Source organism: Triticum urartu, chromosome 1A, assembly GCF_056163025.1.
Source record: "Triticum urartu cultivar PI428250 chromosome 1A, HENAU_Tu73, whole genome shotgun sequence".
In the NCBI taxonomy this organism is placed as follows: domain Eukaryota; kingdom Viridiplantae; phylum Streptophyta; class Magnoliopsida; order Poales; family Poaceae; genus Triticum; species Triticum urartu.
Genome location: NC_141873.1, coordinates 72,053,664 through 72,065,996, shown reverse-complemented (window position 1 = coordinate 72,065,996; position 12,333 = coordinate 72,053,664). Strand labels below are relative to the sequence as shown.

The following is a 12,333-nucleotide window of genomic DNA, read 5'->3' as shown; positions in this document are numbered from 1 at the left end:
CAACAATCAATGCATATACGCAACAAAATATCTACAACTCTCCATGAATATCCTAGCTGAAAAAACATCATAAAAACAGCCGCACGTACAACACCCACATGCATGCATATCGCAATGGCGGCATCCCATATGACCACCATAAAAATCCATTCGAATAGGAAACTAACAAAATACTCAAATCAGATGGAATGCATGTAAGAGAACACGTAGTCACATCAACTGGGGATGCAAACTACCATAAAAAAACTGGACATGCAAACAATAATCACTAACCGCTCCCGCATATCGTACCCAGCCAGAAAAGAAGGCAAAAAAATTTCACCCCAAAATCGCTGGTACACACGAGAAATGTACCCCGTCATTTCCCAAACTATGCACGTGTCAGCCGTCTATTGGACTTTTTTCCCTGCCAGAACAAGTGGTCAAACGTGGTGAGAAAATCTTCATTGGAAATAGTGGCTTGGGTATATGTCACTTCAACGAAACCACACTTCCATCTATGACTAGGAAGACATACAACCATCTGATTTAAAGGCTTGACAAGCAACACATCTGAAAGCCTTATAAGACATTATTCCATCTCGAGAGTTTTCACAACCACACATACGATACGCAAGCACAAAAACTGCACGCTGGTGCAATTCCAGCCACACAAGCTCATTGCCTTATTCGCGACACCAACAAGAAAACGCCACGCAGATCAGTGATCGGAATCGGATCCCACGATGCGAAATCCCGCCTAGCAAATCACGGCTTCTTGGGAACCATTTGTGCGGCGAGCTTCTTGACGGCCGGCCTCGCCATGAGCCTCTCCCACCAAGCCTTGACGTGCGGGTACGAGTCGAAGAGCGCCGCGTGAGGCGTGGCCATGAAGTAGAAGGTGTAGGGGAAGTGGTTGAGGTCGGCGAAGCTGACGAAGTCCCCGGCGAGGTACTCGTGCTGGGACAGGCGCGCCTCGTAGACCTCCAGCACCTTCTTCAGCTTCTCCAGGCTTTCGTCCACCACCGTCTGGTTGGTCGGCAGGCCGCGCATCAGCGGGTTGATGAGGCACTCGTACACGATCGGCGAGATGGCCGGGTTGTAGGTGTGCGCGTCGACCTCCGTCCATACATCCACCATGGCGGCCTCCTTGAGGTTGCCTTCCCTCAGCAGGTCGACTTCGTTCTTCTTGTACTTGCGAAGCACGTACTTTGCAATTGCGCGTGACTCTGAAAATAGAACAAAACAACGAGGTTTTAGGGAATTTGAGAGGATGTTTGAACATCGAGCATCCACGGGAAACAATTCACTTTCCTAGTAGTCTAGTACTTCCCTTGAAAAGAAGCATTAGCTTTACTAGTCGGTCCCATTAAGATGCCGCGAAACAGAGGCCAAGCAAGTAACATTTCTTTTGACAAGGACAAAGTAACTGAAAAAGGCAAACTAATCATACCGAAGAGAAGCAGATCCCCATCCTGGAAAGCAGGGATTTGGCCGAACGGCTGCAAGAAATCGAAACATCTTGCATCAGAACCAAAACAAGCTGATACGAGAAACCAGAGGATTTGAGTGGTCGGGGAGCTTACGTTTCTGACGAGATGCTCGGGGCTCTTGTGCTCCATGGCCTTGAAATCGATGTCGACCACCTCGTACTCGGCGCCGACCTCCTCCAGGCACACCAGCACCCGGGCCACGTTCGTCGACATGGCCGGCCCGAACACCTTCACCGGCGCCATTTTTTCCCTTGGTTGCTGCTACACGCGAGAGAGTGAGAGATCGGGTTGTGTTAGTGTGTTGCTGTGTTGAGCGGTGTGCAGCATGACGCAAACTCCTCCCCATTTTATACGGCATCAAAGTGTCCGGGTAGGTGGCTAGTGCCTTGGTGGGATGGTGGGATGGTTGGACGTGAGCTCTCCAGAAGGTTGAAGGGGAGACCGTGAGGTGTGGGCTGACGGGTGCAGTCAATTAGTGCATCACGGCTCCGGTCAGCGAGGTGGGTGCCATTGCTTTCCGTGATGTTTCTAGAACAGCGGCCACGATTTGTCGGGCCGAGCTACCCGGGCATTCCTTTTTCCAGATCCAGCCTCTTCTTTTCATTTTCCTACGGTTTTACCCGCGATTAAGCTGTTCTTTCTTCTTTGTCCGTGCTTTCGTGTTGGTCCTCTAATCTCTCATGTACTACTAGTTATACTCCCTCCGTCTCATAATATAAAACGTTTATTGACACTATACTTTATGGGACGAAGGGAGTAGTAGTTTTTAGAGCATATCTAGCACATTCCCCTCCTACGCTCACCGTTAAATTGGACGCGGCGTTTGTTCGCGGACTGGCGGATCAGTTTGTGAACACTGATGTGAGAGTAACTCCAATGGGTTGATCCAAATGGACGACACTTTTGTCAGCATTTTGTTCGTTTGGGTCGGCTGTCCGCCCGGCGTCCGTCCTATTTTAGATTTGTGTCGGCAGTGCGTCCAACGCGTCGACCTATTTCATGACCGAGCGCGTTTTAGATCAAGCCAGCGGTCATGTTGTCGTTCTGGTTTGACACTCCAGCGCGTGGGGGAAAATCGGCCTAGCGCGTGCTGGTTTTGGCGGTCCAGCCCGCGGGAAAGGTTCGCGCGCTTGTTTTGACGCGCCGCGGCCGGCGCTCGTTATAAAAAGGCGCTCCCTCCACACTCTGCCCGCCGCCCACTCGTCTCGCCCTCTCTCACTAGCCTCGCCGCCTCTGCGCCACCATGCCGATGCGCCGCCTCGGCGCTTCGGATTTTCGCGGAGTCCGCGAGCGCCGCTCCGGCGCCATCTCCTCCGAGATCTGGTTTGGCGAGAAAGGCCTCGTCGTCGGCACCTTCGACACCGCAGAGGAGGTGGCCCGCGCGCACGTTGCATCGGCGTGGCGCCTCCTGAGCCCTCGTCAGGAGATGAATTTTCCTGACGTGTAGAGCCAGCGGGCGTAGGATCTCGCGCCTCTCCCGCGGCTTTTCACCGGCGAGGATCATCGTGTCCACCGTGGGCGGCAGCGTCGCCTCGCCATCGCCGAGATGGACGTGGAAGCCATGGTTGTGTGGCGTGAACGCTTCCCGCAGAACATCGTCGACGAGCGCCAGTTCTACAAGCAAAGGAGGACGGAGAAGGAGGCGAGGAGGACGAAGCGAGCTGCCTATCAGGAGGACAAGCGTGCGCGGAACCAGGCCGCTCAATTGAAACTGAAGCTACGAGAAACCTCGGGGTGGGACTTTAAGGACGAGCGTATGCTGACGCCTACATTCAGACATCGGAGGAGGACATTACTGAGTCGGATTCGGAAAGCGATGAGTAGTTGATCTTTTTTTATCTGTGTACGCTAGAACTATGTCTGTATCCTTTTTCTATCGGAAAAATGGCCGGCGGCGTCGGCGATGAAGCAGGCAGGCGAGAATGTGTTGTTGGATGTGGAGAGGCCAATGTGCCACCGACCAGCAGGCCTAGGGAGAAGAGAGGGCGAGCGCGCGCGCGTCTGTCTTGTGTCCGCGCCGACGCAAATCCTGCTCAAAAATGGGTCAGGAATGAGTCGGCAGGCGGACAAAAGCAGACGTGTGTCCGTTTAGGTCGGCGCATTGGGACGACTTTTCTGTCCGTGCCAACCTAAACAGACGGCGAAGGACGAAATGAATCACCCTATTGAAGTTGCTCCGAGAACCCGTCATTCAACCGAGCCATGTACACCCGCATATATTCCTTTTAAAAGTCCGACAGTCAAAATAGCCGTATATCTAGTTTGAATTTAGCTAAAGAATATATTCAAATGCAACGGTAGTTCTAGTTTGAATATTACAATCCAACAAAGTATTGAAATTACAGTAGTTCGGATTAGAATAACTAGCAAATATTATATACTAGTTGTCTTCTTTAACTGTCTATATATGTTGGATCAAATTTTGCTTCAGTTGCTCACTATCATATTTATTGATGCATTCGCACAAACTCATCAAATGTGGTCGGATTCTGCTTTGAAAGTTCAATAGGCTCACCCATGTTCTTAAATTCAAGAGCTGTGACAGCACCTCGTCCTCATTCTTCATGATCATGTTGTGCATGATCACAATCACACAACATGTCATCACCTCCCACAAGGTCTTTGAATTCTATTATTTAGCGGGTCCATGAACAACTGTAAAAGGGGCCTGGAGAACTCCAAATCTCCTCTCAACATCCTTTCGAGTTGATTCTTGTCTTTGGGCAAAGTGAGACTTTTTCTGGCCAATTGGCTCAGAGACGTTCATAAAGGTAGACTATGGAGGATATATTGACAATATAGTTGCAACGAGGAGCTTTCCCTTCAGTCACCCTAGCAAACAAAGGTGATCGTTGCAACACATTTATGTCACTGTGAGACCAGGGCATGCCAAATCCAGAGATCTTGTGATGCAACAGCTTCAACAATGATGGTGTGCTTCTTAACATGACCCTGATGTTGATGTTGTAGAGCTTTTGAACAGTTCTTCCATCTCCAATACATGCAGTTAGGAGATCTGAGCAAACAGGCCACCCTCTTGCTTCAGACATTGCCAAGATCCTCTCAATGTCTGCGACAGTTGGTTCTCTTAGGTGCTGAGGTCCAAACACCGAGACCACAACCGTAACAAATCTAACCATGACGTCTCGTGCTCTAAGACATCTGTAGGTATTCGTCCCAAAAATTAGCGGTCATGTCATATGCAAGCATCCGCAATGCAGTCGTGCACTTCTGGTAACCAGAGAACCCAATTCTTCCTATGGCATCCTTCTTCAAGATGAAGTAGTCATCAAAGGACCGGACACCATGGTAGAGACGATCAAAGAAATTTTTACGCATCCGAAAGCACCGACAAAAATGGTTTGCAAATAGGGTAGTTGTCCATCATTGTCAAATGGTCTTCTGCCCTATTGCGATTGAGCACTTGATGACCCTTGACTGATCCCTTGAAATTGAGAACATGCTCTTCCCAACACTACCTGTCAGCAAAGACTTCTTGCATCATTGTCGTCTCATCAGTGTAGTCCTCCTCGACAAACGAGTCGTCAGATGACTCAACATAGTGCTCGTATATGTACTTCATATCTGAATCCATTGCTTCAAAGAAGAAGGGACAAAAAAATTAGCACATGCATTTCACTGAACAGTTACTGGGCATGGTGACTGCCATAGGGGCAAATGGTACATGTGCGGTGGATGAAGCAGAGGTGTGCACCGGCGGAGGAGGACAAGTGACGTGGAACTTTGGTGAAGCGATGGAGGTGAGAGGGTCGCGGAGTTCCGGGAAGGGTGTGACGGCGCGCCGTGGGTGTTGGAGCGAATGCGTTGTCAAGAGAGGAACGAATGCAGAGAAAGATGGAAGGATGGAGGCGCGGGGTCCGAAAGGGGTTTTGGGTGGGCCGGGTGTGTGGGAGTCTGACGTGGATGCTGTCTGGACTCCCGGAAAGCCCTCCTCCCCTAGTTTGATTTCAATTTGCGGGAAAAGGACGCCCAGACCGAACAGTGGACCAATACAGGTCCGTGTTGGATGGCAAAACACGTCCGGACCGTGCAGTCCGGACGATTGCGGGCGGTTTGAGGGTCTTCTTTGGAGATGCCCTAACTTAATTTCTCATTATATCCCCTTATTTTACTCTCACTTATTATGGGATAAAACTTTTGTCCATCTGGCTCATCCCCAAAGCTTAATCCTTCAGATATTTTTTTGCGCATTATTCATTTCAAACACAAATTTAAAAGATTTCATTGCATAATTAAACAATGAAACCACATTCACATCAAAAATAGCATAATTTAAACAGTACACTAGATGACCCATTGCGTCTTTGGTGGCTTTCCTCTTTTTATGAGCAACATGTTTGTATGGATTATCCGTATAACGTGAGTTTTATCTATGTCATGATAGTATATGACAAAGTCCAAATCATTTATAGTGATATTGAAATACTCACGGTCACTTTCTAAATGGCTACTAACCAAAAGAACAAATGGCGTCCCATAAGCGAAGTGAACTATTGAAAGGATTGTCGTGAAAATATAGATAAATTTAAATAAGTACATAAACATCACAAGTTTTCCCTCTGCCTACATGTAAGGTAATACACATAGCAAGGCTTAGGATTAACCGGCAATAATAAACACATGATACAACGACCATATCGACTTCATACAAACATAGATAAATAGGAATGCTTAGGACCATCTTCTATGGTCCCTACTTCATTTCCGGGGTTCGAAATCATCGTCAACATCATATGCGGGATTGCCTAAGCATCTAAATAGCCCGCCAATTCCCTGTACAATGACATTTGTGAACTTATCTAGACCCAGGTGTTTGGAGGCTCCACACCCCGATCCATGTGTCGTCCATTGGGAAACACGGGGACCTAGACGCCACCACCACCTAGCCTACCCGCTGCCCGCTCCAGTGTCACCACCAATGGAGGGCTGGCCGGTGAAGCCGCGCCTGCCCCTGGGATGGCGTCGGCAGGGCTCTTCGTCTCATAGCAACTATGTTGGAGATCCCTTGCCCACGTATCCCCTCCCATCCTTGCCCGCTCCCGCGTCGCCACCGCCGGTGGGCTAGCCGGTGCTGCCTCATCGAGCGCTAGTTGGCAGGGGGCTATCCTCTGACACGCACCCATCCACTTGCTCTGCCTGTCAGAGTTGAATCCAGTGTGTCTTGGGATGGGGGTCCCGAGACGGTGATGTTGGCTTAATGGTAACAAGACAAAGAGGGGACACGATGTTTACCCAGGTGCAATCCCTCTAGAAGAGGCAAAACTCTACGTCATGCTTCTATTGTATTGATTGTGGATGAGGTACAAAGTACAGGATGATCTACCTCGAGATCATATGTGAATGTCTCTAACCCTACGGTCTAAACCCCTAGGCTTATATAGGCACCGGGGTGCTGAGGGTTACATGTAGGTCAGTTACATCAAGACTAAACATGCCAATGATTCAAACATGTCTTGGTGTTTGTGCCAAGTATTTGGACGATTCCATTTTGAGTATGTCATAGAGCATGGCAAACATGGCCAACTTGTCGGTTGTCTGGCGGTCCTCGACCCAGCCCGTGATTGGGGGCCGATGTTATTACCACCCCCTAACCTAGGACACCATCACTGCCCCCCCCCCTGAGCTATGGATTCTACATCCTAGTGGACGCCGGCAGTAGCTGCCTCCCATCGCTCACCAGCCGAGAGCTTGGTTGGCGCTTGTCCCCTTCGCCCCCCTGCAGGAGTAGCTCTGGCCATGGCGCCCATGAACCTATGCCCCATGATGTCTATTGTGCAACTTTATTCTTATACACATTGTTGGGCCTCCAACCATGGATTTTTGTAGGACAACGACAACTTTCCCTCAAGTGGATGACCTAAGATTTATCAATCCGTGAGAGGTGTAGGATGAAGTTGGTTCCCTCTCAAACAACTCTGCAACCAAATACAAGTAGTCTTTTGTGTCCCCAACACACCCAATACAATTGTCAGTTGTATAGGTACACCAATTCGGCAAAGAGATGATGATAGATGTGTAATATGGATGGTAGAAATAGCTTTTATAATCAAAAGAAATAAAAACAGCAAGGTAGCGAGTAACAATAGTGTGTGAAAACGGTGTCTCAATGGTTGAGAACAAGACATATGCTTCATACTTTCACTAGTGCAATCTCTCAACATTATTAACATAATTGAACCACATGATAATTTCTCAAAGTGTAGCAAAGAATCATTCCAAAGTTTTTATTCTACTGAGAAAGTAGGATGCAATCGTGTAGGTAGCAAAACCACATGAAAGTTGTCTTTCCAATTTATCTTGAACCAACCCGAAAGTATCACAGATAGCCCTAGAGATTGTACTACGACAACACCATATGATATGTATCATTCAACCTTGATGCCTAGATTACCCTAATGTCACCACGGGTATCCACAAGTTAATGCTAGACATGCATCATCAATCTCAAATCAAAAGTATTCAATCCAACATATAGAAACTTCAAAGAGCAAGACTCAATTTACCACAAAAAGGATAGAGGGAGATGAACATCATAAAATGCAATTTTATTCATAAAGCTCATGATACAATCAACATCGGAATCCATGAAGAACATGGGAGAGATAAATCAAACACATAGCTACTACTACATACCCTCATCCTCGAGGATGAAATACTCACACATCACTGATGCGTCTCCATCGTATCTACTTTTCTTAACGGTTTTGCTCTTGTTTTAGACTCTAATTTGCATGATTTGAATGAAACTAACCCGGACTGACCTTGTTTTCAGCAGAACTACCATGGTGTTGTTTTTGTGCAGAAATAGAAGTTCTCGGATTTGGACGAAACTTTTTGGAGAATTATTTTGAAATAAAAAAAATTATTGGAACAAAGACCCACTGGAGGGGGGCAGCTGTCCACAAGACACCAGGGCACGCCACACCCCTCTAGCGTGCCCTGGTGGGTGGTGGGTCCCACGAGGCCCTACTGACCCTAATTCCAACACTATAAAATCCTATTTTTCTAGAAAAAATAGGAAAGGAAGTTTCATCGCATTTTACCATACAGAGTCACCGCCACCTCCTGTTCTTCATTGGGAGGCCAAATCCGGAGCCCATTCGGGGCTTCGGAGAGGGGGATCTTCAGTCTTCGTCATCACCAACCATCCTCCATCACCAATTTCATGATGCTCACCACCGGGAGTGAGTAATTCCTTCGTAGGCTTGTTGGACGGTCGTGGGTTGGATCATATTCATCATGTAATCGAGTTAGTTTTGTTAGGGCTTGATCCCTAGTATCCACTATGTTCTGAGATTGATGTTGCTATGGCTTTGCTATGCTTAATGCTTGTCACTAGGGCTCGAGTGTCATGATTTCAGATCTGAACCGTTTATGTTTTCACCATTATATCTATGTTCTTGATCCGATCTTGCAATTCATATGCACCTATTATGTGTTATGATCCGTAAACCCCAAGGTGACAACAATTGGGATACTTTCCAGTGATGACCGTAGTTTAAGGAGTTCATGTATTCACTTTGTGTTAATGCTTTGTTCCGGTTCTATATTAAAAGGAGGCCTTAATATGCCTTAGTTTCCTTATGGACCCAGCTGCCACGGGAGGGTAGGACAAAAGATGTCATGCAAATTATTTTCCATAAGCACGTATGACTATTTACGAAATACATGCCTACATTATATTTATGAACTAGAGCTAGTTTTGTATCGCCCTAGTTTGTGACTGATAAATGATGAATATCATCTGGCAAAATCACCGATCCAATGCCTACGAGTTTTTCACATATTGTTCTTGCTAAGTTACTATTGCTGCTGCTACTGGTACAACTGCTACAAAATTAACACTATTGTTGTTACCGCTACCGTTACTGCTACTACTATTGCTATCACTATCAAACTATTCTATTATTGTGCTACTAATCACTTTGCTGCAGATATTAAATCTCCAGGCATGGTTGAATTGTTAACTCAACTTCTAATACTTGCAAATATTCTTTGGTTCCCCTTGTGTCAAATCTATAAATTTGGGTTGAATACTCTACCCTCGAAAATTGTTGCGATACCCTATACTTGTGGGTTATCAAGACCTTTTCTAGCGCCATTGACGGGGAGCATAGCTATATTTGTTGAGTCACTTGGGATTTATATTTATTGATCACTATGAAGAATCTGAAAGATACTAGAACCAAGATTTTTTCCTCTAAGACTAGGGGAGGTAAGGAACTGCCTGTTAGGAAACATAGCATGTAATTTCAAAATTTTCCTATGCCCACGCAAGATCTATCTAGGAGATGCATAGCAAAGAGAGGAGGAGAGTGTGTCCACATACCCTCATAGACCTAAAGTGGAAGCGTTTGACAACGTGGTTGATGTAGTCGAACTTCTAGCTCCGACCGATGAAGCACCGAACATACGACACCTCCGAGTTCTGCACACGTTCAGCTCGATGACGTCCCTCGCCTTCTTGATCCAGCAAGGTGTCGAGGAAGTAGCTGAGTTCCTTCAGCACGATGGCGTGGTGACAGTGATGGTGAAGTGATTCTCGCAGGGCTTCGCCTAAGCACCGCAAAACTATGACCGGGGGTGTAAACTGTGGAGGGGGCACCGCACATGGCTAACGATTGTTGTTGTGTTCTTGTGAGGCGCCCCCTCCCACATATATATAGGTGGGTGGGGAGGGGAGGCAGCCAGGGTGCCCTAGAGCTTGGCCGCCGCACCCTAGGGGCCCTGCGTTGCCATGTGCCCCACTTTCCTTGTATACGGAAGGGGAAGGAAAGAGGGGAGAGGGGTAAGGGAGGGGGAATCCTATATCTCTTTCCTTTCCTCCTCCCCTTTTTTCTTGTCCACTTAGGCCGGCCCATATGGGGGGCGCACCAGCCCCTTGTGGCTGGTGTGTTTCCCCTCTTGGCCCATAAGGCCCATATCTTTTGCCAGGGGGTACCTGGAACCCCTTCCGGTGACCCAATATGTACCCGGTACCCTCCGGAACACTTCCGGTATCCGAATACCATCGTCCTATATATCGATCTTCACCTCTCGACCATCTCGAGACTCCTCGTCATGTCTGTGATCTCATCCGGGACTCCGAACAACATTCGGTCACCAAATCACATAACTCATATAATACTAAATCGTCATCGAACGTTAAGCGTGCGAACCCTACGGGTTCAAGAGCTATGTAGACATGACCGATAGACCTCTCCGTTCAATAACCAATAGCGGAACCTGGATGCTCATATTGGTTCCTACATATTATATGAAGATCTTTATCGGTCAAACTGTTATGACAACATATGTTATTCCCATTGTCTATCGGTATGTTACTTGCCCAAGATTCGATCGTCGGTATCTTCATACCTAGTTCAATCTCATTACCGGCAAGTCTCTTTACTCATTCGGTAATACATCACCTCGTGACTAACTCCTTAGCCGTTTGCTTGCAAGCTTATGATGTGTATTACCGGGAGGGCCCAGAGATACCTCTCCGATACTCGGAGTGACAAATCCTAATCTCGATCTATGCCAAATCAACAAACACCTTCGGAGATACCTGTAGGGCATCTTGATAATCACCTAGTTACATTGTGACGTTTGATAGCACACAAGGCATTCCTTCGGTATCCAAGAGTTGCATAATCTCATAGTCGAAGGAATATGTATTTGACATGAAGAAAGCAATAGCAATAAAACTGAACGATCATTATGCTAAGCTAACGGATGGGTCTTGTCCATCACATCATTCTTCTAATGATGTGATCCCGTTATCAAATGACAACTCATGTACATGGTTAGGAAACCTTAACCATATTTGATCAACGAGCTAGTCAAGTAGAGTCTCACTAGGGACACAGTGTTTGTTTATGTATTCACACATGTAGACTACTAGGGAAACCTTATACACAGAGGTATAGCAGTAGCGCTGGTTAGAACAGAGCGCTACTGCTACTTAGTAGTAGCGCATGTCAATAAAGCACGCTATAGCTATGGTTGTAGTAGTAGTGCATCTGCACGTAAAAGTTCTACTACTATAATTCCCACACTGTTGTCGGTAGGCTAGGAATAGTAGTAGCGAGGCTGCAAAAAGCACGCTACCGCTAAGTGCCTTGTAATAGCGTGTTTCCTGTATAGAGCGCTACTGCTAAAAAATGGAAAAGAAGTAGAAAATCAAATGAAAATGAAGGAAGTAGAAAAAGGAGAAATGAAAAAAAGAAAATATAAAGATAAACAAAAGAAAAAGAAAGATAAAGGAGAAAGGCATAGCACTAGCGCTTGTTGCCACAAAGAGCTGGAGTTACTATAGCAGTAGCGCGTTTTATAATCCCGCGCTATATCTACATTCCTTAGATAAAAAGAAAAGAAAAAAGAGAAATAAATAACTACTTCCTATAGCAGTAGCGTGTTCTTGTAGAAAGCGCTATAGCTAACTTAGATATAGCGCTTTTTGCCTACGAGCGCTACTGCTATTTTGACTTAACCCCGCGCGGGCTCAAAATTTTGCTAAGTCCTTTCCCCCAATTCCCCATAGATCTCCTCCATCGCTGCCTCTCCCTCGCCGCCCCTGCTCCCTCGCCATCGTCGTTCCCTCGCCAGCCCTACCCCACCGGAGCTGCGCGCCGTCGCCGCCACCGGAGCCGTGCGCCCTCGATACCCCTGCCTCCCTCACCGCCACTGCTTACCTCGTAGGCCAGACAGATAGTGGCCGGTAAGCCATTTCTTTGGCAGAATGTATTTGGCGGTCAAAGATATGCCTTGCTCACTTGATTGTGGAGTTCTCCAGACGCCTTTGTGGATCTTCCAAAGAGTGCTGCTGACGCCGCGCAGTTCTTCTGGGCCTAGGAGG

General features: G+C 47.1%; 1 protein-coding gene across 1 annotated transcript; it reads right to left on the bottom strand.

Moving 5' to 3' along the window:
* Window positions 1-551: 551 nt before the first annotated feature.
* LOC125547477 (putative glutathione S-transferase GSTF1) lies at window positions 552-1,826 on the bottom strand. Its single transcript, XM_048711340.2, has 3 exons — window positions 1,566-1,826; window positions 1,433-1,481; window positions 552-1,208 (listed from the first exon to the last, which is right to left on the bottom strand). The coding sequence occupies exons 1-3, from the start codon at window positions 1,713-1,715 to the stop codon at window positions 748-750; spliced, it is 660 nt and encodes a 219-aa protein (XP_048567297.1). The 5' UTR covers window positions 1,716-1,826; the 3' UTR covers window positions 552-747.
* Window positions 1,827-12,333: the final 10,507 nt, after the last annotated feature.

Coding starts and splice junctions, on each gene's coding strand:
- LOC125547477 (XM_048711340.2), bottom strand. CDS start 1,715: ATGGCGCCGGTGAAGGTGTTCGGGCCGGCCATGTCGACGAACGTGGCC. Junction 1,482..1,565: donor CCGAGCATCTCGTCAGAAAC/GTAAGCTCCCCG, acceptor GATTTCTTGCAG/CCGTTCGGCCAAATCCCTGC. Junction 1,209..1,432: donor TGGGGATCTGCTTCTCTTCG/GTATGATTAGTT, acceptor TTCTATTTTCAG/AGTCACGCGCAATTGCAAAG.